This window comes from Homalodisca vitripennis, chromosome 2 (assembly GCF_021130785.1).
Source record: "Homalodisca vitripennis isolate AUS2020 chromosome 2, UT_GWSS_2.1, whole genome shotgun sequence".
NCBI classification, from domain to species: Eukaryota; Metazoa; Arthropoda; class Insecta; order Hemiptera; family Cicadellidae; genus Homalodisca; species Homalodisca vitripennis.
The window spans coordinates 201,020,557-201,047,234 of NC_060208.1; the positions used below are offsets into that span (position 1 = coordinate 201,020,557).

Sequence of the window (26,678 nt, forward strand, 5' to 3'; positions counted from 1 at the left end):
CTTGATTTATTGTGTGATATAATATATAGTTGATTAATTACTTAGAAGTTTTGCCCAAGTCAGCTGTTAAAGCATGCGCGAGAGTTCGAGTCACAGCGGTATATTCTGTTTTCTTCAGGTTAAACTAAAAGAGATTTTAAATGAATTCAAAGAAAAGTTAAAAACAAAAACGTATTAGTGCTGTTTACCTTTTACTGTGCAGAAGTTAATGCTTATTTCATTTGATAAGATCCTCCACAGGCCATTGGACAATGAGAACTAAACCAGAGAAAGGCTAAATGGAGGTCGATCTCGTAAAAGTAATAAGTAATAAATAGTAAATAGTAATGATTAAAAAATAATTAATATTTAAAATAAACTCATCATATGCGGATTCCCATTTTAATATGATGGTATAATGTTACATAGAAAATCATTAAATAAACAACTCTAATATTATGATTTTTAACTGAAAATTAACATAACTACGTAAGGAGATGCTGAAATTATAACGACGTGTAATACATAACATTGTTTACTAAACATATAAAAACAGATTTTAAGAAATATGAATTATATGCTAAAAGTTACAATTATACTTAGAACGTTAGTACATCTTTAGCACGTAGTGTATTGAAAGATCTTTTATTCACAAATGATACATAAATATGAACTTGAATGTGTATGAAAAATGTATACATACCAATAAGTTTTCTTTGGCTTTAATATAATTCTTTACAACTCTGAGAGAGTTTAGGAGATGTAGTTTTATTAACGCCTGTGAACAGTAAACAATGATTTCCAAATTACGATTGCATTTCAATTGGTTTTTATTATAGTTGGGAACCGGTAAAGTTGCAGGTTGGTGGATCAAATTAACTAAATTATTGGTATAAATCAAAAGGACCTAGACTAACGCTTTAAATAATGGTCTGAATATAGGGAGTAAAGTTGCACCCAACCAAGAACACAAGTCCTCAACTCAAACGGGACGCAAACTCGCCAAACTAACCAAGCTCAGGGGCATCTTGGGAATTCATTGCAACTTTAGAGCGATTTGCTTGTAAATATCTGGACAGATGTTCGGTCTTTCTGTTGTCCTAGTGAGCACAAGTCCTCAACTCAAACGGGACGCAAACTCACCCAAACTGACCAAGCTTAGGGGCATCTTGGGAATTCATTGCAACTTTAGAGCGATTTGCTTGTAAATATCTGGACAGATGTTCGGTCTTTCTGTTGTCCTAGTGAGCACAAGTCCTCAACTCAAACGGGACGCAAACTCACCCAACTGACCAAGCTTAGGGGCATCTTGGGATTCATTGCAACTTTAGAGCGATTTGCTTGTAAATATCTGGACAGATGTTCAGCCTTTCTGTTGTCCTAGTGAGCACAAGTCCTCAACTCAAACGGGACGCAAACTCACCCAACTGACCAAGCTTAGGGGCATCTTGGGATTCATTGCAACTTTAGAGCGATTTGCTTGTAAATATCTGGACAGATGTCCGGCCTTTCTGTTGTCCTAGTGAGGACAAGTCCTCAACTCAAACGGGATGCAAAATCATCCAACTGACCAAGCTTAGGGGCATCTTGGGATTCATTGCAACATTAGAGCGTTTTGCTCTTGAGTGGTTACCACTAATTTGTGCAACTTTCCCTTCTCTCTTATATCAACTATGCCCTTTGGAACCCACATAAACACAAAACCACGAGACGTCTGCCACTTTATGGAATGTGCTGTTGCCTCAGTAATGGAACTGTGGCCACATATGAGAAAATAGTATTAAAATCGTATTAAAGTCCTCTGTAGGGAAATTTGGTTAAGCAGTTCTATCAACTTCAAGAAGAAAAAATTCAAAATTTATAGGGAAGTTACGTCAAATTTTCACATTTTTGTAAGGGATAAAAGGGTTTCGGTTATTTGCAATCGTTATATATTACAAAATGTGTAAGACACCATTTCGAGGGTTGAAATCCGTTCCCTTCGTTAGGTGATAACATTTTAATTGATGGAAAATGAAAGAAAATAAACTATTTGCCCATGAACCAAAATACCATTGCCTGATAAGAGTATATATTTCAATCCTAGAACCTTGTAAAATAAACTGTGGCAAATGTTCAAACCCCTATTAGCGTTTTAAACCTTCCATCGCCATTAACAAACTTAAAAAAAGAATCATTGTAAAACAACTTGATTCAAGGGAGCATGCCTTGTTCTTTGGTTTTTTTTGGTTCTCGTTTCGCAGCCGTCAAGAGCTCATTTCGTCATTGCCATTGCCACGCTAAGGAGGAAAGCCATCGATTGACGGACAGATTTCAATTCATGAGAATAATTATTTCTGCGGTAACCGGTTAGTGGAGGAGAATGTGGCAAACTATCTTCAATGAATTCATGGAGACAAGCGACTAACTTTTATTTACTATCCAGCCTGTCGTGTAGGTGATATTCTCTTGCTAATTTCTTGAGTAAAGTGTTGAGAAGATGCGAATGTTGAATGGTACAGAATATTTGTCCATTGCTGAGACACATTCACACAGACAGCTCTGTAACTGTAATGGCGGGACATTGAGACCCATTGATTGGTTAACCAATTCACCCTATCTCGGCAGGTCGTATAGATATCAAACTCGATAGCACAATTGTTTTCAATATGTCAAATAGGAGATGGATTCTAAGTCATGTATGTGGAATCTTCTTGCCAAACTTGGATCTTTTAATAACTTATTAGTGATTTTTATAACATTGATACTGTCAATTGTTTCTCTACTTATAGAAAACCTATTTTACTATTAAAAAAGTAATTTTAATTCGAAGAATCGGCTACTTTTACTAACGTGTACTATTTCAGTATATACACTCCAACACTTTTTCTTTGACATTAGTAAACATTAGATTTCTAACTTTAAGTTAGAATGCATAACTTTACTGCAGGAACATGTACCATAAAATATTTTAAATAAAAAAATCTATATTATATTTTTAATATTAAATATTATTATTTCAACTTCAGCATTCTCGCCCTATAAACATTAAATTATGTCTTTTTCGAAACTAGTTATTATTCATGACTACCTACGCATAGAGGATAAAGATATTCGCCATTTTATTACAATCCTTAAAATGTGAAGTAAATTTACATTAAAATGTCATTATATTTCTTACATAATTTATACACAGGCAGATATTTCTGCGAATCTACTAATTAGCCTCTAAATAATATTTTCCATGAAATAATTTTACTACAAGGTTTTTGTACTATAACTAAACTTCCTCTCGCTACCAGCTGAACTTACATCAGACTGTTTAGGTTCATAATCAGAAACAAATTTAGACAATATTTCTTTTAATAATTTTTAATTTCTTGAATTAAATAAGTAATCAGAAATTCATCTTCTGAACCATATTCTGTATTATTTAAGAAAGTTAAATTGTGTGCATATTAAGGTAAAATACGGAGATACGTATTTTAATTACTTTATTAATTGATTGATTGAATAATACAATTTTATGACGTCACTTCGCATTCATCAAGATTGACACACAACGCGTACAGCGCGCCGCTCACCAGACTGTCCATTCTATATTCATAGACTGGTTTGCAGTGGATTAGGTTTACTCAGTGGATTTGCTCTCAGAAAATCGGTTCTCTCACGAGTATCGGCTGTTGATACTAGAAGCCTAATTAGTTATAAATGGTCAAACACGGCCAACCGAGCTGTTCCAATCAACGGAAGGTGTGATGTGTTGACGGGTTATCTCTGCCTCCCGTGGAGTACAATTTTCTTCTATTGGGTAGATTCGGCCAGATAACTAATGAAAAATCTCGAGGAAATAGTGTCTAAAGGAAAGTACTTAATGGTTGAAAATCTTAAAAACTACTCAAGTAAACCCTAAGGAATCTTTCATAGCTATTGCTGTTACCTTGAAAGGAGTAACTGGAAAAGTTTTCCTCTCCTGCTTTGTAGTTCCATTTGACTGATATTTTAAGCTAGAAACAACTGAAAACCTGATATATAAAACATATTATTTACGCTGCTTCAAGCATGTGGATTATATCATCTCCTATTTTACTTGTGACACTGAGATAGTCTCATCGATTGGATACCTTGTCACATATACATTTTATGACAATTATGTAAGTAATGTATGTAATAGACGTTACACCAAGCTTTCTCACACAATTTCAAGTTTCTTAGATATCCTAAGAGGAATTCTGCTAGTTTCGTGGGTTTGTAAAGAAATTAGACTTCGCTGACGATCAGGCAAATTTCACGAAAAACCTGTGCCATCATCAAACTCTATCTTGTCTATGTAGAAATAAATATTAACAGCTGAATTTCTGAACTTCTAGTATAAAATGTCAAATACTAGACTTTTTTTATTCAAAATAACATTTCAAGTGACCTATTTTTCACCCAATCACATAAAAAGTTATTTTTATATTAATAGCAGTGGTAAATCAGTGGTAAAACAAACTTGATTTTTACTCCTTGATAAAAATGTTAATTTCACTTAGACGTCTGTACGCTTGTTTGTAGAGAGATGTCTCATTTAAGGTATAATTTATACGTATCCCTACTATTTTGTCCCTCTTGTAAATTATATACTTTTGAATATTTACAAGTTAAAGTAGAAAAAGTTTTAGATTTTCAAAATAGTGTGTAAGATTATCGTGGAATTATAAACCATGTTTGGATCTGTACTTATCACATCTTTAAAACTAGTTTATGGGAATAAACATAAGGTCATACATGTATTTCAAATTTATTTATATTCTTATGAGGTTAAAATAAAGATGACCGCCAAGTATAGCCGGTTCTTAAGCTTTTAAATTCTGTTTTAAGAATTAATAGTATAATTTTGGAGTTGGCTAGGTTGAAAATACAGCTCTTTGGTGACATAGGATTTTGCATCAAAACGTATTTAAATTACTCTCCGAAACATTATTTTAATAGAAGTCTTCGCCACTCCAAGACCAATGACCAATTGTAATGCGTAGCGGGTACAGCGGTTATCGCAAGATAACCGAATTAAGCTACGTCTAGCGTGGATGCTGCTTGGATAGGTGACCGCTGAGCGATCATATCCTTGCAAGTAGCCCGCCTGTAGGGCCGTTGGTCCCCTGGTTAGAGAGGGTTTACTAGCCCTAACTTGGCCTGGTAAAATGTGACATGCTTACTTTACTTTGTTACACTCTTCATTTTATAAAAAGTGTAGCCATTATTTATTTATTCTCGGAAACATGCAAATTTGAAGTTATAACCAATTGTCATAGAACATTTACTAAAGCGATCAATTTAAAATTAAAGTTAAGGTTCGAGAAATGTATGAACATACAGTGATCATTCACACAAATACCTATTAAAAGAAGCAAACCACTGAAATACTTTATATTAGTTAATATGATAATTGGTCGGACGTAAACGAATTCTCTTAGACAGATTGGTAAACAATGTATTGATAACTGTAAGGATCGAATTTGTAGGCTCGAAGCTTTCTTTATATTCAAGATTCAATGTAAACATTTTGCTGCAGCTGATGTTTTCTGTCACTAATATGTTCACAATCTCTGTACGTATTTTCAATTGTAGATTGAAACACTAGTGCAAGAAATGACTTAAACTCTTGAATCGTTTTACAGACTTTCAATCCCTTTAATACGAAACACAATTTTTTTGAAAAATTCAGTCATATAAGAACACAATCACAAAACCAAACATTCAATATTATTCGCAAAAAACAAAAGTGAAAATGTGTCATACGATGCAAGAATAACAAGAAACCCCATAGAAATAGGATAAAAGAAACTAACCTTGACGACCTCATCTTCGGAGATGCCGATGGCAGAGAGGTCTAAGACGTCGGACTTGGATCTGAGTAAGAGATAGCAACGCGCAGGTTTAAATCCTGTATTTAGCCGAGCACTTTGTATCAGTACCATGGACCTTGTGCTGTATCGGCTGTCCTTCTTATTTTGTTTCATAAGATCATCACACAGTGCAGTGGCCTATGAGGAAGGGCAAAATAAGGTTCAAAAGAGGATCGGTCCCCACATATTTTAATAAATTAAAATATTTAAACAGATAAAATATTGTAAAATATTGGAAACTTGGCATCCTGTAATACAGGATGTATTCATCGCTGATAGTTCAGAGCGAATAGTGATTAGTTAAGAGTCAGCCAATAACGTTCCTGCTCTTGTATCCGAATGGTCAGTGGTCAGTAGTGGTCCTGCCAGTTTTGAGTTAACATCAGTTCTCGATGCGTTCAAAATATTTTTGGATTCTATGTTGTCAAAAAAACAGGCTGCTTAAGCCTGAAAATTAGGACTGTTATAATTTTTTCGTGTTTTTATAGTTATTTTATAATTTTATTAGCCTTATAATAATATTTTCATAAACTTAAGTGCAATTTTTCGCGGGTCTTTCCTAGGAAAAGTTTTTAATATCCACAAAACAAATTATGAACGAGAAGTCTCTGAAATTTCTGAAGTTTGAGAATTGAACTCATGTGCTGGTTTAGAGGCGTCCGTGTGATGTGCCAACTACTATTTTTATATTATCGGTATTTTGATCAAAAGTATGCATCCATGTAAATTTAAAACAAACAGACATTGGCGTGGTTGATGAGGCTCAGACTCTGGTAATGATGATGTCTTAAAAATAATACTTCTTTTCTTTCAAAAGAGTTCAGAAGACTCGAAAATAATTATATATGTGCTTCTTAAAATGTTGAACCAGAAACCAATGTCACAAATATTAACAAAAATCTATAAAATAATTCCACTGTGAGTTAAATGCCCTATCAACCCCCCAAATCTTCCAGCACACTTCAAAATGAATTTGAGTTTCAAAGGCAATCCAAAAATTGCATACTTATTTATTTATTTATTTATTTATTTATTTACGGCAATACACCATTTTACATAGAAATTGTACAACTGAAAACAACAAAGAAGGTAGAACACTTACTTAGGTAGAAAACAAACCAATGTAATTTATAAACGTCCCAGTATGCAGCACAAAAGTGGTGTAGAGGATATGTCAAGTGTAAGTCTTCAGAATAGTCTTACGTACATTAACTGTTAGAAGGAAGATAAAGATTTTCTCGTTGATTTAAAACTGCGTTTATTTGTGAATATAACGGCCACTTCATTGATCCCAAGGCATTGTGAGCTGGCATTTGAGAGAATGCTGCCATTATACTTTACGAAACCCATTAAAGCTACAGATTCTCTTCATAGAAGCCTAATTGCAGTATACCCAATCAGTTTTAACACTGATATTTACAATAAACAACTGATATCTATCCATTTCATAACCCTTTAACAGTCCAAAATTTGAAGTGTATACACACCACATGATGATGTTAAATAATGTGTATACTACTGTTTCTATAAGGCTGTATGGGCTGTTATGGGTTGAAAAAAGTCTTACGTCAATTCACATCTGCACTTTTTAACAAAATGTAATCACTTTATCGATAAATTATTCTTTTTATTTGCATTACCAATAAAAGATTTGATGTTTTGTGCTTTTCCACCAACCTAAAATATATAAAACCATAAACTAAAATCACTTTGACCAATCAAAGTGTAGATTGATTACGAGTTGGTTATTATTAGTAGAATATGGTATCAAGTTGTCAAGCTTGTAAAAGAATTTAACAAACTGGAAATTACAACGAATATCCTTTTATTTTTATTAGTTTTATACTGAGAAATATATACATTTAAAGTTAAGCGATAGACACAATTAACTGCAACCTTCTTCGATTAACTCATAGCTCATATTAAACTTTCACAGTGTTTTCTAAAAACACACGCTTGAGCTATTTACTTGACAGACTCCACAACTTAACTCGTGCCGAGTCGTTACCACCACGCAATGAATAATAAACAATTTAAATATAAAAAACCTTGCTTAGTTAGTAAATTTTAAAATCGCTAAACTAATAATAATAACTTTGTTTTACGATTATCATTTTGCTTGGATTACATTTCGTACTTTGAAATAAAAATTTTCAGAATCATGGATTATGAGAAATTATCAAAGTGTTTATACACTTTAATGTTAACTCTTTTGGAGGCGTAAACTATTCTAAAACTTGATACTAGAAAAGGAGTTGAAAATATATTGTATAATTTTATATTTCAAGCGTATGCGCTAATTCTTATAGCCAAGTATGCCATCTGACAAAGTAAGCAGTAAGAGAATATCATACATCCATATATCCATAACCTCAGTCCGTATATCTAAAGAGAATATTTAAAGAAAATATTTAATTTTTTATTTTTATTATATTTAAAAATTTATAGTACAAAATTGTGACATGGAGATATCAAGCTCACATGGATGCTAAAAGACAGATCACCCGCATAGTCACAGTTGGTACCAATGTAACAAAGCTTATTAATACAAAATAAGTAAACGTATTCTCCTGAATGTACTTTTCATCAAACTATTTTATCTATTATTTTGGTATTTCCTGTGCTAATGGCACCAACGGCACAGTGTAGCGGGTACGGTGGTTATCGCAAGGAAACCAGATCAAGCAACGTCGAGCGTGGCTGCTGCTTGGATAAGTGACCGCTGAGCGATCCTGTCCTTGCAAGCAGCCCGCCTGCCCGGCCGTTGGTGGTGATTCGCAAGTCACCTTTAAGCCGTTGGTCCCCAGGTTAAGTTTTAGAGAGGGCTTCTTAGGCCTGACTTCGCCTGGTAAAACGAGACATCTTTTCTTTACTTCCTGAAAATTTAATGAAAAAATAGTAGCCCATTGTTAATGAATTATGTGTATCACACGTGATTCATACTCGACCATTTCAATATAAACCGAACCTATAAAACAAGCATGGCCGAACTTACGAAGTATATATGTAAGTTCAGATGAAGAGCTTTTCAATAAACAAAAAACGAAATCTCTGAAAGTACCAGACTTCCTCCACACTATATTACTATTTTGTGGATAACTAGATTAAGGCTAACTGCTAGAGCACAATTTTTTTTATAAATAAACTGTTAAAGTCTTTTATAATGTTGAAAATTGAAAATTTTCAACCTTTGGAACAGAATTCCACAGTCGGATGTATTTCAAATTCACTAAAGCCCAGTACGTAAGACTTTTCGTTTGATATCTAACATATGTGTCAAATACTAGTTATAGATACCTAAATTAACCATACCAAAATCAAGAAATTGTTTTAATAGTTTATATCCTATTTAATCATGAGATTTACGTTATCCAATAAGGATGGCTTTCCAAAGAATATAAAAGAATATAAAACCCAAGTTGGTGGTTAAAACTTTTGTACTCCTGCACAGAAATAATATTACTATATTAGTTAATATTTTTCTTATTAGATAAGTCCGTTTTTGGATCATTTCCTTTCTCTACATTACCCACGGGTGTACTAGCGTTTTTACGTTTCATGTATTATAATTATTTTGTTGATCTCCCGGCATATTCGGTCCTTGAGGACTTTGAGTAAGCTTTGCAATACGAACTCATCCCTCCATCTAATAAATGTAATCTTATTTTATCAGGCACGTAGTGTAGTAAAATTATGTCTCATAAAACAAAGTTAAGGTTTCGCGCATTTCGGTTGCATAGTTTTGAAAAATTTAATTTTAAAAGTGCACTTTGTACACATTCAAGTACTTAAGTGCACTTAAACTAATATATTGCACCGATTTGAAATTCACTTCTCTTTCAAGATGATGTTTAGTTATTTACATTCATTACTTAAAGTTATGAATAATAAAAGAGCTACGATTTAAACGCAAAATAGAAACTCATGTCAAACTTACAACGCTAAAACGTTAATTTCTTAATTTTATTACCTATGTGTTTCTGATCGCATTCAAAAAATAATTGGGGGAAATAGTTTTTGACTCCACAACTACTATGTTTTACTTAAAAAAAAACATTTGGTATCATTTGTTGTTGTCTTACATCACAGGATACAACAAATGTTTACTAATGCATTTTTAAAATATTCTTCCATCCCCATTGCAGAAATTTAAAACAGCCATTTTCATTCTAAAAGATGGACATCCATTGATCAATACATTTTGATCAAATCTTCGTATTCCTTGTGCTTGAGGCCTATAAGAGGCAATAGTATTTTGAGCTTATAGAAACATGTCTCTACAACTTAATCATTATTGTTATAACATGCTCCGTCAAAAATACCCGTTACTTTAATTGGCTCTAACGATATTTCCGATCACTCCCAGGTCATATATCTTGGAGCTCATAATTGGCACTGCGTCGTAATTCGACCCCGAGTAAGAAACAAGTCATAATTCTATTTCAGGAAACCATGAGACACCTTAGCTGTTGACACAACTATCGAATGTCTACTCAATCGCGTAAAACTACACTTCTAGACTCGGACTTGGGTTGAAAGATCCGTAGTCGTAGTTAACCTTGTGGGCCTATTTGTGAATCCGCCAAAGCTTGAATGAGAATTTTAAAATTCAAATAAAAATTTCTCACATTAGTTTTAAGTTGGAATCTTTCAAAATTTTATCTCATACTTCGCAGTACCTGCAATATACTTTCACGATACTTACGTACACATTTCTCCAATTATTAATAATTAAAAACTTCGCTGATACTGCATGCAAAACTTTCAATTTTCAATATTTCATTTATTCATATTAATAGGCTATGTCACATAAAATATCATATGATGACCTCAATTTATTTAGAAATATATTTATTCGGCGATTTTCTAGTTGCAAACACCCAACTTTTACAACTTTTGGAGGACAAAAGAGTAACTGTGCCAGCCTTACTGAGTAAGCCTTCAATGGCGCTCGACCAAATCCCATTGGTGAACAAGAATCATCATAGAACTTTTTTGTCTATGTAGAAATTAAGTTTTATACGAAATTCCACTAATCTCACTAAGTCTGCAGATGTAATCTTTTTCGAGATATATTACTGATAGTTAGGCTACATGTGTAACTATATTGCATGTTAAAATATTGCACGATTATATCCAGTTTGTTTACAAATTGATTTATTCTGCATTGCTCTCTTTGTCATCACTGTTAACCCTGAGACCAATATAAAGATGTTCGCTAACGCTCAGCCAAATACCATTATGACATTCACCACCATCGGACTCTTTCATAATTCGAAATGAAGCTTCCTGTAAACTTTCAAGCCTATAGTCGGACAGACAGACAGTAATACAATTTTTCCAGCCCCTAGACTAACAACCTTCGCTTACGCTCAGCAAAGTAAACAGAAGGAGTGTCTTGTAAACGTATTTAGCCATTCATTTCGCGCAAATGGTTCAACTCTTGTGTTTACTTTGGCCTTTTCTGATGTGCAACCTCGTGTAACAGAAATTTGATTAAGAGGAGTCGGATTCTCCTATCTTGTTTGTGCTAAGTTGCCCAAACTTTAGGAACATTTATCTCTGAAACTATATGAGATGTTCTAAACCTTTTTACATGTTCTCTTACATAAACTAGCAATAAAAAACTAAGGAATTGCCAAAACAAACATTACTTTTTGTGAATTTTTAAAAATTTCAATATAAAGCCTCTTACATTTTTGCAATTTTAATTTTGCATAATTTTTGTATATTTTAAAATCGTAATTTTATTCCAAAGATCATTTAGTAGTAGGAAATAATATAAAAATAACCTTGTAGATATATATTTTGTAGTTGCCGAGATAAATATTCTTAAGCGGTAGAAATCCTGTTTTTCCAAAATTGCATTTAAAGGTTGGCCTAGGAAATGGTGAGTACTAAACTAATCTTTTATAACGTCCCTACTTCATAATCAGTGTTGTTTAGGCTTTTTGTGGTGTACGAGTATAACTTTAATTTTTCCTTGAAGGTGTTGAGTTTGGGGAATACTTTTTATTAAGCACCTCCAGTTTTTAATTGTAGCTCATCGGCTTTTATTAAACAATTAATGCAGTTCTTGCCAAGGCGATAACCCTAACTTTCTGTTAGATTAAGGATTGCTAAATATTGGCCCTACTTCTTAATACATAAGAGGAAGGCAATTTTTATTACAAAGGTACTTCAAAGGTAATTATAACCAAATTGCGCTGTTCAAAGATTCAGACGGATTCTGCGTCCCTACTTTCAAACACAAGATAATGATGATTTTAATGAGATAATAATTGGGTCAAATCGTGACAAACTGATCTGGTACTCTGTGTGCCTTTACCAGATTTCCCATTTTCTAGCCTACGAACTTTTACGTTCAGTGTTTTGCTCATATCCAAATCAAATAAAAAGTATTTATTATAAATTAATAATTTTGCTCTTAATTTAAAGCTAAAGTGCATGAAAACTCAACTTTATTTTTTTATGTAATCACTCGCTCAACTCCCCTTTAATACGGCAAAAGAACTATCTGTATTAACGTAATAATAATAACATTCAAGATACTTGTACTTAAAATAATTATGATATATAAAATGTAATATTCTTTTAATAATATAATACAGTAATATCAGTTGATAACCTTTCAGAATTCGGTTCCAAAACAACGCGACGTTATATGTCCACAAGTTTGGGGAAGAAGTCCGTAGAGTAAACAGACAGGGAGAAAGCGTCAAACGTCCGGATATGAATGTTTAAGTCTGTATGCACGAGGATTTTATTCATTGATCCACTGTAAATAGAGGGGCCTCTGCGAAAGCAAGAGCTCCCAAACTGTAATGGACGGGGAGGGGAATGAAACATTTTTATGTTTCGGTTTTGCTGTATTGACATGTGAGTAGTAATATTTTCACCGGAGCTGGTAAATTTAATATGTAAGATCGTTCACTACGACCATAAAACACACTTTTGGAAAACGTACTTAATGATAAATAATGAGATTGTTCAAAAACTAATGCGATGTGCAAAACAAGTTGACCTTAGCTTTTTTACATTATTTCCTCCTCCCAGCAAGAGAGCTTGTATGTGAACAGATGTAACTGGAGAAATAACAGAAATTGTTTTCGTTGTTAGTTTTGATTGTATTTCATAGAAAATTCATATTAGTTATTGTTTAAAGATGTATTGTAATTGCTTTGTATAAAAAACATCCAAATTTAGTAAATAAGTGGTTAGTTCAGAGATAAACGATGCTACGTAACCGAAAATCAAGTTTGGATGTGGAGTTATCTCCACTTTCCTCAGTTATTTGACAGTACATTTATGACTAAAGGTCTCACTTAGCCAACTTTAGATCTGTTGGTATCGTTGGAGTCATTTATAAACACTCTTACAGTTTCGTCTCGAGGTGGTCACATTATCTTTACCGCCTAAGTGCTTTTCAAAAGGAAAAGCACGATTCCCTCCCCGTGATTCGAGAAGTTCACCAACGCCGAGTTTCTGTGTATGAAGAGCCCTTGGATTCCCTATTTATAAGTTGGAGACTTAAAAATCTGAAAATATTTAACGTGCACACTTAAATCCATCCTACCTAACCTTACTATCTCACACCGTTTGAGCTACCGAAACGTTGTTTTAGTGGAGTCAGAACATCAATAGCACAAAAAGATGAAAATTTCAGACCGAATGAGTAAGACATTCCGTTTGTACATATTTACTTTTTACAATTTACTTGAAGATTCCATAATTTGTGAGTGTTATTGACCCGTTATGTGTCTTTAGCAGTTCGCTGTTATGCAAGAGTTCTTACTGAGAAGGAACGAGTCCGTGTGGATCATGATTTGAGCGAGCGATAACAGTTACTGCTTTACCAGAAAACTTACATTTTCCAAGCTCGTAGCTTACAAATCTGTTGTCGACGATATTATGTTTACTTATTTAGGCTATTAATCGGTAGTTTTCCAGTGGTAATACGTAACCGTTTCCTTTTTGTCGCTGCCGCTGGTCGTCTGTTTGTGTATGGGTATATCTGGAAACTAACCTTCGAGTTCTAGAAGTTTCTATACGCTTTTAGTTTAATATACACTTTATATCAATTGCGTATCCATTATATATCAACCGTATGTCTATTGTATATCCACAGGATAGCCATGTTATATCCTATAACCGTATTTTCAATTGAAATGTTTATATTCTGATTCACGAGTTTTCAGTCACTTATAAATAACTATTGGAAATCGTGGCATTGTATAAAAGTGTAGCCAATTTAGCAGATCTAAAATAATTGGAATAAGGATTGGAAAGTCCACAAATCGTATTAAGAGACATAGATCAGTAGTTTATTGATAATATTTTAATTTATTTTTCTATGTGATTTAAACTTGTTTTACAAGATTAAAATTGCTGCTTTATTGTTTTTGGATCCGAATACAGCCTATACTTCTTAAGATGATGATTTTAAACCCCTTAATTGGGAAAAAGTACAGTTGTTTAAGGCAAACAGCATATGACCTACAATTGGTACATAAGTTACAAATCGGCTTCATGCTACATTTTTGAAATAGTTATTAATAGCATTCATTCATTCAAATTATCTAATCATTCAATTGTTATTTATTTATCTATATAAACGATTTTTACATTGGTGCATTAAAAGTTTCGTTATAAGATTCAAGAGTTACATCCAATAACAATCACTGTGCCGGTGTTGCAGATCAAGTCGCTGTTCCTGCACTGGCTGCCCTGTATCCTGCGGATGTCGCGCCCAGGAGGCGGCACCGGCGGAGATAACGTCTCCGACAGTCGGAAGTCGCTGCAGCTGCGCGAGCTGGAGTTGAAGGAACGGTCTTCCAAGAGCCTGTTGGCCAACGTTCTGGACATCGACGACGACTTCAGGCACGGCACTCTGCAGTCTTCCAGTCACACCTTCCTGCGAGGGCACGAGGACGGCGGGGGTGTCCTACACTCCTGCCTGGGGCCACACCGCGAGCTCACGCTCATCCTCAAGGAGCTGCGGGTCATCACGGACAAGTTGCGGAAGGAGGACGAGGCGGCGGAAGTGACCAACGACTGGAAGTTCGCCGCGATGGTGGTGGACCGTCTCTGCCTCATCATCTTCACTCTGTTCACGGTGATAGCCACCATAGCCGTTCTGTTCTCCGCACCGCACATAATCGTCACGTAATCCTTCCGACTGCCGGCCACCCCCGACGTCTGCGGGACTGACCACATATCATCAGGAGTGACGGGGGGGAGCTGTCGGATACTAGAAAGTGCCCTTAGGTGGGCTCTCGTGGGAGGGGAGTGGGCAGTCGGTCTCCGCACTTACCGAGTGTACATAACGGGTAAACGCATTAATAAATTACTTTGTTCAGACAAATATCGTCGAAACTTTTTACTAATAGTAATTGTACATTAGTAACCGTAATAAGAGACATCATAATAAAATGTAACTAACTACTAGTGTATTTCCCCATAACGAATTTATTGAGAGAGTGGCTCACATGTAAGATGCCACGTTGTTAAAACTTTTGTAATCCGAAGTGGGAGAGTACCGAGTATTGGACAGTAGTGGTTAGATTTCGTAAACCCATATTTATTAAAACTGTTATAAAGTACTTTAAATATATTCGTAATTTTAAATGTATTTTGATTCTTAGGATAATAAGTCGAGTTGAAAGTGGCCCTTGTTCTTTGTACAAACAAATGTCCTTTTTTATTTTATTTGGGTATCTTAAGTTCCATACAAACATCTTTTAGTTAGATTAAGCACAGTTTGAATGACAACGTTCATGTATTATGCTGAAATGACACGAACTTTAAATCATAAATCATATACATAAATTGTTTTGTGCATCAAAACCAAATGTATCTGTTAAGTTTTTATATCTTGATCATAAAAATAAGTCATACTTTAGTTCTCTTTCCTATTTCCACATTAAGTTATAGCAGTCACTTAAATTATCCAAGTGATGGGCTCAACTCACAACAAAGTCACGGACACTCGATGTATTGTTTAAGCAGTAGGTAGTTTTAACACGTGTTCTTAAATTCGTTCCCTCTAATGTTGAAAAAGGACGATTAATCAGTTTTTTGCTTGTACAAAGAAACAAGAGGGCGCTTCATAAAAATTTCTATAATATATTGCTCGTGCCTACATTTGTTACGCTCATCGAGGCGCTGTTACCAAACTGTGTAAGTGTGATCAGAGGGAAGAGTAAAAATAGTTAAACTGTCTGTGTACAGCAAGTGTGTGTACAGCACATGTTGTTTTATACCATACATTACAATGTTGTTCCGCCAGTTGTAGTCAATCTGTTGGTAAGCTTATTGACTTTGCGGTAACCGACAAACATCTTTTGGTTTTGTACATCCGACGTGCCAAATTTGCATTTAATTTAACAGCTCGTCGTATCGATGTTTTTCCATGTTTATTTTCGCGGTTCAGCTAAATCGTTTAATTTACCAACTTTTAGTGAAACAATAACGTAAACAATAATGTGATGCGTTAGTTAAAAAGGTAAAACTATTTTAGTTAAATATCCGTATTGACATCAGAAGTGTCCTTAAACGTTTATTGCTGTTGTATTGTTTATTGTGTACCTAAGGCACGCTAAATTCTTAAAAGCTGGTTTTGGTAAATGAAAAGATAATATTGTTACCTTCAAGCTTTATGTGTTGTTCAATTTAATTGATTTTTACCAAAGTGGATAAGTACCACTCTAAAAACGAACAAAACATTTTTTCATCGACAAAAACCACTTAACAATTTCAAATTATTTAAAACAAGAATTGACCGCACAAGTTTCTAATCTTACCACACCAAGCTCTTTTGTAAATATTTAGTTGTGCGTGGATCAAAAATTGAGTAGTGTAGAAGCAAACCCATATGCTGCCGGGTTCTTCTAATTTTCCCGATAATTTAACATTCTCATTGAAATACGCGAATAACGTGTGTACTTTGTTCCTTTATTTATCTATGTACAGTGTTTATTTTTGTTTACAATAACTGCTCTTTAATTTATAACAGTATAGCTTTTCGGTTAAAAAGTGTTTTATATGTATTTTTTAGAAGATTTAAAGTATGGAAATTGTCATATTGCACCAAAATAGTTCCAGATTGTACTACTTTTCATTTTGAAGAATGTATACATAAATATTTGTTATGAACCAACTGAATATTTTTAACTAACACGATTGTATTACTGTACATCATAATTTAAACTAGTTTACGACTTTATCCCGAAGCTTGGCAATGAGAATGAACCTTAGCTTATAAACCACCATAAACCTGTCAATAGCTTTATAGCTTAGATATATGTACAAACATTTTCTTAATAGACTTTTAGATTCATTCTTCTAACTAAAGGTTTCACTAATTTTTAAATTTCTCTGGTACATAAGGAGCACATGACCTATATTGTATTGTATGTAAATATCAATCTGTATGTGTTTACGTTAGATTCTAAGTAATACCAGATACGTACATTTAATTCAAAACACCTGTCAGAAAGGTTGGCTTGTTTTCTTTCATTGATTAAAAGTACGTTTTTGTAACTGCTACATTAACCACATTTAACTTTCTTCGTATTATTCAGCGTTTGTACTTTACAATATCGTCTAAAGTCACGCTCACGACTGCTTTGAAATAACCAAATAAGCCAACCTCAGCTCGTTTCCGATATCATTTAAATTATTGTTTTAATCTAAATGAGTTGATTTCCCGATGGTCGAGCATCTCAGATTGCTCCAACTCGAACACCCATCACATATTGTAACCATCTTGTCGTTTGGAACAGAAGACCGTATACAGGACTCATGTGTTTGGAACCTTAACCTATTTATGCCCCAGACAATCTGTACATACATGTGTACATGTATGTGTATTTGTACATGCTGTACTTTTTTGTGGTTGTTAGAAAATCTGGTACTAAGGGCTTCATGTTTCTGCTGGCGATCCCCCAGGCAACCCTTATCCTAGTTGTCATACCTCGATTGGAATAGCTCTTCGGACTGTTCTGCCAGCCATGTTTATTGCACCAATGTTGAATTAAAAATATTCATATTCCATTGTGTTTATTTCACACATTTTACAGTTCACGTTAGATTCCCTCCATCGCTTCTGTGACAATATTTGCAACTCACCCCGGCTTCGCCACGAACTGAACGAATGTGAACGAATCCAAAACCTGTTATTGATATTTTTATTTTTACTGCCCTTTTATTGAGACCTTAATTTTGCTTATTCTTGCTAGAAATTCACTCATGGAATCACTTTCGATCCTCGGACCCGTATATGAATAGCAATACAATACTCCAGCTAAAGCTAAGTATTAGCAATACGCTCGTTTACTAAGCCATCAATATCTCTAAATGTGCCCCTGTTGCCATGTGCGTGTGAGAGTTTATATAATTCTTGTTGAAAAGTATCAAGAGTAAAATAGATGTTGAATTTCACTGCCACTCATGATTGTTTTTGTAAGACAATAACAATGTTTATTAGATTATTATTTCAAAGTCTAAATTTCCTTTTATGGCACACACTACGTCACTATGTATTCTCGTATTAGCAATGGAATTTGTAACTTATTCAGATCCATAACTCATTTAGCTAACGGACCTAATTACTATTTAAGAACTTAGAATGATCCATTTATAAATACTACTTACAAACTTTGTACACTCAAGGGCTCAATTCCCATTCTTAGTAAATACAGTAATACCAATAAAACTTTATCGCCTGAATTACTTTATATGAACGTTAATGGGCTTGTAAACTCCAGTCTGCACTATTTCTCTTGTTATGGATTATAAATGTTGTTTATTTGGCTATGTATGAAACACTAAGTACATGTGAATTTCCAAACTAAACAAGTATTACAAAACTAATGTTTTGGGCCTCACTATTTTTTTTTATTGAACTCTACCACTCAACATTCATACACATCTAATCTTGATAGGCTAAATTACTTTTTTAATTTTGGGTCAATAACTATAAATTTAACATCAATGTCGAAGAAGGCCTTATTTTACCAGTTGAATTTAGGGCTAAAAAGCCCTCTCTAACACTTAACAACCACCATCAATGGACAGGCAAACGGGCTGCTTGCAAGGACAGGATCGCTCAGCGGTCACTCATCCAAGCCAGCCACGCTTGACGTTGCTTGATTTGGTTACTTGCAATAACCGCCGGCGCGCCGTACCCGCTACACTGCGCCATTGGCGAGTTATTGTTTGTAAAAATACCAAGCAAACTCACTTTTAATTTATCCCATTTTAGAAATTTAAATTTTTCTTACAACAGTAAATGAATTACACAAAAGAACAACAGAAAGTTTAACTCAATCTAATATGAATTAAATCCCTTCCTTACACCTAACAGGAATAAGGAAAATTAACACGTTACCTAAGAAATGTGTTATAAAAATTATTCAAATCACATTCTTCACTATTTCAAAATTTGTTGCAAGAAGAAACCCGTGTATATTTTCGGCGTATTATATTTTCTATAGTCATTAATTAAGAAATCAATCTCGTATATAAATAATGTTCACGTAATATTTAGATGATACAAAAATGTGTTACCTATAAAAATTTAATATCTTTTTGGGGAAATTGTTTTATTATAAATTTATTACTTATATAAATATATCTTTTCCATGAAACCTATTATATACTTAGTTAAATTGTAGGCCATAAAACAAAATAAATGCTTTACTCACCATTGTTCAAAAATTGTATAAATTAAAACAGTACATTTACTTACACGTTATTGACATAATCTCACACAATTAAACGTATCTTACACTAATTGATTCTAAATTTTACTATCTCAAGTGAGGTGAGATTCCTTTTGCCCTTAATGAAATTACATTAAAAATCTAGTTATTGATAGCAAATTTTACCGTAAAGAATAAGTGTAATTTACAAGCTCACCCGGAATTCCGATGTTTCGGTTCAGTGACAGTTTCTTCCAAATCAAACCCTGTTTTGTTCAAAAACATGTTTTAGTTATGTTGTTAGTTCAAAGACCACGTCATGTTACCTATGATTTACCTGTACATTTTACAATAACAAAACGCACACAAGCTCTTGTTACGAAAACTCAATTAATCTCAGCACTTAGACAGTAACCGAACTACTAGAAAAGATTTGTAGGGTAGTTTCCTCAGACTTTCAATCACAGACATCGCATGTTATTAAACCACTGTCATGAATGCAGCACTTAAAACTGGTTTAATTCCTTCATATAATACGAATTTAAGTAAAAGTCAGTTTTCAGTTTCTCTAGAACTTTAAAACTCGGTTTGACGTATATCCGTTAAGTACCACAAGTGTTTACGTTCACTTGAACAATAACTTATATATTGGTGTGTGTTTCCTTACATCTAATTTTCTGACCATTATTTACTTTATCCTTGAAACTGTTCTGGAAACTGACTTTTCCCTATGTTAGTAATTAAATGGTAATAAAAGTATTTGTCATACAATTTATGTCTCATTGCTTTTTTAATTCATACTTACCAATTTCTTGTAAAAATGTATGTAAAGTTTAAAGCTTAATAATTTTTCCTTCCAAGATATTAACCATTGTTAAGGTCTGTTGACTCTGATTCCTAACTCTTGACGTTTGTTAAGCGTATCTCACTCGCTATTCCGTTTGCTAAGGAGTGTTTGTTCGTTTGTTTGTTTTGTCAGTGTGTGGTTGTGAGCTTTGCGCGTTGTACATAGCTGTAGGAAAACACATCAGACGGCTGTCGGGGGGGGTCCGGGGCCCGGAATACGGCGGTGACCCCCCCTTCTGTAATATAGTCTTTTCTTGGTTATCCTGTAATTTTACAAAATTTTAAAACTTTGATATAATTTATTCAGTTGTCCACTTTGTATGTGTTATAGGTAGTATTTTATATTAGACTGTTAACGTCGCTCGCGTCGACTCTAAGTACTATATTAAATTGTGATATCAATAGTGACTTTATACCTAATTTGTTTATAGTGTTGTACTGAGGTTGTGAACCGTCTCTCGCTCATTGATTGCGAACGCGACCGCGATCTGATCGCGACTTGGCGTCAACTACAGACGTTACTGCATGTCCTTCTCTATAGCTTATGTGTGTGAGAGAATGGGGGAGTGGGTGATTTCGTATATCGTATACACCTACACATTGTTGCTCATAGCATTAGAGTTTAAATATATCATTATTAAACTGTGAATAACTAAAATTGATATAATGAAATTTTAATAAAATACTGTTATAATAATAAACTGGTTAATCATACTGTTCTTAGCTGTTGCCTTGTGTCTCCGTCCTCCGTCCTCACTCTCTGTCCTCTATTCTCTTAGACTAAGAACCTGTTGAATAACACATACTGATAAAGTGTGTTTAACTAAGTGTGAGTAACACATAAACTGGTGGCACTAAACTTGCATACAGTGATAGCATTTTAAATAATGCGAATTAATACTAAAGAAATACTTTACTTTTTAGATCATTTCTATTTTAATTATTACACAGGTATTAATCATAGAAAGCGTTCTCTTCAATTAACTCTTCCATATTCGAAGAAAGAGTTATGACATAGCCACTTTATACCAATTAATTATATTATAAATATTTATCATAATTAGTGCAAGTATAATAATAAATTACACGCTTGTACAATATGAATATAATGAAGTTTATTCCACAGTAATCGAAGTTTATAAGACATGTCAATAATGGAATATTACTAACCACTGTTACCAGTAATTGTGGCTAGTTAACAAATTTACAATACATAATAAATATTATAGATTTGAGTTCAGTTCAGTATATCATTAAGGTTGACGTGCAGCTTTGCAGTGTTTGTGGCGTGTCTTGATGTGGGAGAGGCGAACAGTAGATAAGATAAGATAAGACAGTTAAAATGTTTTACAATGAACCTAGCTAGACTTAGCTTGTTTGCAATGGATACACTGTTTAAACTACGATTATAAAGTTATTTGATTTTATATATAAAAGTACACAGTTTAATATTTAATACAAATACAAAGACAAACAGATATAATGATACTTAATTAATCATACGTATAATTTTGACAAATATTTTCCTGTAAACAAGTAAGTTCTTTTTTATCTAAAAGCCATATTTTCAGTTTTTTACAAAAAAAGGTTTTTATTTTCTATTTCTTTAATTTCAGTAGGCAACTTGTTAAAATACTTCGATCCCAGATATAAGAATGATTGTTTTATTATAAACTTGTTTACTTTTGGTAACATGAATAATCTGAGTTTATTACTACGCATATTATAGTGGCTCCTTGAGAACTCTCTGTTGCCACTTCTGCAATAAAAAAGTCGTAATGTTTTAAAAGTGAACAAATGATGTATAGGGAGGATGTTAAGGTTTTGGTAAAGAGGAAATGAAGATTCTAATGTGGACTTTTTTAGAATATCATTAACGCAACTCATACTTACGCTTTCTTGTGTATTTGTGCCGCATTCAAAAAGTATTATATATTGATCTGTGAAGTCCCTTACCTTCAAAATGTTTAGGTAATTTAGATTCTATTAACTACATCTGTATAGTATATATAACAATATATGTTTCACTGTAATATATGATTATTTTATGATCTTGTCTATACAGTACAGAGGTTAGTAATGCTGTTATTATGTAGCATTTAGAAGTTCATGAACACTTTAAAACCTTTTGGACCAACCATTTTATATGAGTGCACATCAAGTAGCCATATTCATTTACTATTCACTAAAAGATAGGCAATTTCCACGTTTTCAAGAAAATTGTTCTATTCGGAAATATTTTACATCCCATTGTAATATTTAAATCTCTAGTGAATTTACACACTTAATCCTTAATATAGAATCTGTGTGGGCAACTCATACATTTCAATTTATAAGATCGGTTCTTGTGTTTCTCTTTTTAAAATATTCACAATAAATCAAATTACCAAACAAACGTATTTTCAAAAACTTTATTATAAACAACAATTGTCATGCTCGCATAACAAGAGGCCTGGGAATAACTAACGATTTTTTATTGATTTTTTATTGTGAAACCTCAACAATATGAGACCAATAAAACAAGCAAATTCTTTATTGCCAATTCATAATTAACTATACTTTAATTCACGGCCACTGTAAAGTTAAAATTTAGTAGTTTATCCACAATATTATTATAGACGTAGCAATGAAACGAATACAACAATGTCAAAAACGTTATTTTCTTACTATTTCATATCTATATAAATTGCTAAAATAAAACATTTAAATTTTTGATGTAGGTATGAGAAGCGGGGAAGGATTGAATTCTTCGACCACTCTTCTTATAGTACCTGTACAAGAATATTAGTGTGGTTCAAGGGATGAAAATATTTCATTTAGCATTCATAAACAAAAAGTAAAGAGTAATAGTATGTTAATATATGTGCACGAATATCTAACTTCAGAAACTGATTTTCGAAGGCTAAAACAAAATATTCTGTTACCATGTGTAGTAGTCCTAGATGTTTGTAACCGTCTTTACCATAGCTTGGATTATTCTTAGTAGGTTTGAAGGACATATCGATTTTCTACACATACAACAGCTATGGTAGGAGGGATTGATTCAATGTGAATGTTTAGTTTACAGCCTTTCATCTTCCGTTAAGTGCAGCAACTGAAATCTGACACTGTAACATATTTGACTCCTGGAACTTAAATTCCACCTCCACCTCTGAAGAGATCGAGAAAAAACCCGAGCCAGTAGAGTATGTACCTTGGTCACGTCGATTAGTACTTGCGATTATCGGTATCCTTGAACACACAAGCGTCATAAGGCTACTGAGATAATGAGCCAAGCGATGGTTGGAATGTCTTCATCACTGACACGATAGTTTGATCGTCACCCAGTGGTCGGCCTCACTGCTCAGCAGTCCAGTGACGCGTCAGCAGTCTAGTGACGCGGGTACCTCACTGTCTCAGCAGTCTAGTGACGCGGGTACCTTACTGTCTCAGCAGTCTAGTGGCGCGGGTACCTCACTGTCTCAGCACTCTAGTGACGCGGGTACCTCACTGTCTCAGCCTTAATGGATCTCTCCAGGAGGACGTGGACTCCAGTTTTCAGGAGTGAAATACGTGATATTGTCAGATTTCAGACGCTGCACTATGTGGAAGGTGAGATGAAGCTAAACATTCACATATCGTTCCTATCAGGCTTTTATATATCGATATGTATCATAGGTTGTTTACAAAAGTAAAAACATCAGTATAATAATAGTATATCTGTTTATCGAAATCTACTTAGTTACATCAAGGCTTTGTAATAGACCCTCAAAAGGAATTAAATTGAGTCTAACTTCTTACATATAGACATTAATAAATTATAATTTAGACTTTCATACATGGGCATTAATTATTTAACACATGAGGTCAGCTTCCTGTAACTAATGCTAATGTATAAGGCATTCATAAAGAATACTCTGAAGTATTCTGATCCGTACAGTCATTCTTAGAATAAACACTTATTGCATCACAACCTCATTGATGACTTTATACTGAAAATAACTGAACGTGACAACTTGAGGCATTACCACAGAAAAAGAGGTGCACTTTCATTACACATTACTGGAACAATTAGTATAATTTGATTATAAGCTGAAGTACGTAAACAATTAAACATTTAAAAAGCAGCTTCGTTTAACAGGTCAGCATCCTTATAAGCTCTAACATTTTAAAAATACTAATACATATTACAGTGTTTTTATTGACTATTTTAAAACTTAGAACTTCGTTCTATTAAAAAAATTTGTAAATAACGTATTTCGAACCAAAAAAGTAAACATTTTGTTACAAGACGAAACATATCAATAATAGAAACCTTTTATTTAACTTATCTTGAATACTTTAACATTGTCTTCTTAGAAATATCTTAGAGTTTCATTTTTTTCTCTACATATATTTTACATTTTCTGAAAACGCAAACTTTAAACTCTTTAAATTACATGTTCGTAATTGCTTATGGCTATTTTTGTGGAAATAATTCAACTCAGTGACAAAAGTATATATTAACTTTACAGTTTAAAATGCTGAACACTTTTTAATTTTCTATTAATATTCACTGAAACAAACTTGTACAAAGAAATTCATCTATGAAAATTAAACGTATTTCAAAAAGGCAAACTGTGTGATGACTTGTTTTTTACGGTTTAATGGCAAATACTAGAAAATTTTTTATTTGCTATTACAAAGAGGACACATAAATTTACATAATAAATATAACAAGTTCCTGTACTCAATTTCGTTATAATATACTAATAAATATATCAAATATTTGTTTTAATCATATTGTTCTTACTTCTAATAACTTTTAAAATTCTTTATATTGGTAATGCAGTTTTTTATAAATCTAATAGTTATTAAAATTGCGAAAATTAAAAAGTGACCACAAAGTCCCGTAAAAGGAGGTTTAAAATAGAGGATAAAGTTAAGTAGTTGTGGTCTATGTGCTTTAATAAATATGTTTAATGTGTTAAATTTATTTACGAACTATAAATAAAGTAGGAAAGCCCTTTCTATCATTATTTAAAAATAAATGATAGAACACAATACAAAACTTAATTGTAGGTAACTTTACGTGATAAATTACAGCTTTTCATATTTAAAAAAGAAATATTTTTAATACCACTAATAAATTTGTGTAATGAAAATATATATAATTGCAAAATCTGATCCAATTATTATTATGTAGTATTTAAACATATTAACGATATTAGTACTGTATGAAATTGGTACAGGGGATAAGGTAGATCAAGGAGAGATTCTGCCCCTCTCGTGACCTGTGAGAATACTCTGATTTCCTGAGCGGTTAATACCCGATATTATCAATGTTGGCCCACTTTCTTTAAGGAACCGCTTTGATGTAAACCGTGACAGATAAACGCTCCACAAATGTCACTGTTACACGTTTAATATGCTTTTATTTGGTGAAGTGTAAACAGTGACTGATCAGTAGCCTGAGAGGGGGAGGGACGGTCGAGAGGTGAAGGAGAGCGAGAGGGATGGAGGGGAGAGCGAGAGGGATGGAGGGGAGGGTCCATAGTCGATAGACGCGGGAGTTAAAGCGCACACTCTCCTCAGTTTCTTACCCCATCGACCCCTGACTGTCTCTTAAATTGGATTTAAATGTCACTTAAACAAGTCCTGCATAGAAGCCAAGGGTGGTTCCATTTCGGAAGGAACAGGCACATTGTCTAATCATTCTGTTACATTAGCCGACCGTCACCACACCACTCCACCCTTAATGTTAAGTAAGAGTTAAATTACTTACGTTACTTACCCTCAGCGTAGCTTCTTTCATCCGGCTTTCCCAGAGGAATACTTCCGTTTGAAGACTGTTCTACAATACTACAAAATTAAAAGTGGTTTAATCTTCTACGTTGTATTTAATTTTAAGTCATATGTCAGATAGCTAATTTTGAAACTGTTCGACATACTGGTCAAACATTCAAATATTTATTTTAACCTTTTCCATATCCTCGGTCCTTGCAAAAATTAAAGGTAAGTTAAACAAAAACAGGACATGTGCCTTTTTTAATCAACTTACCCTATTTTAATAATTTTTCAGTAAACCATACTATTTTTGAATTTTAAAAGCTCTATAAATTTAGAATTTTGAGAACATGAATGTTTTCTGTCATAAACCTAATCACTATGAAAACTAAGTGAAAATCGGATTTATTAGGGTCTGTAATATTAACATATATTAAGAGCTGTAATATTGATTTGCTTTACGTTGTTTACGTTGATAGTATAATTAATGTATTCTTTTCAGTCTATTAATACGTAGATAGATAATTTTACTCTTAAA

At 33.5% G+C, this 26,678-nt stretch overlaps 1 protein-coding gene across 1 annotated transcript in view; it reads left to right on the forward strand.

Annotated features, from left to right (window-relative positions):
- LOC124355965 (neuronal acetylcholine receptor subunit alpha-7-like) overlaps positions 1–21,104 on the forward strand; it is a 184,858-nt gene extending 163,754 nt beyond the window's left edge. The window contains exon 11 of the mRNA XM_046807113.1: positions 14,545–21,104. Within this exon, the coding sequence (XP_046663069.1) occupies positions 14,545–15,015 (471 nt within the window). The 3' untranslated portion in view covers positions 15,016–21,104. The remainder of the gene's footprint in view (positions 1–14,544) is intronic.
- The last annotated feature ends 5,574 nt before the right edge of the window (positions 21,105–26,678 follow it).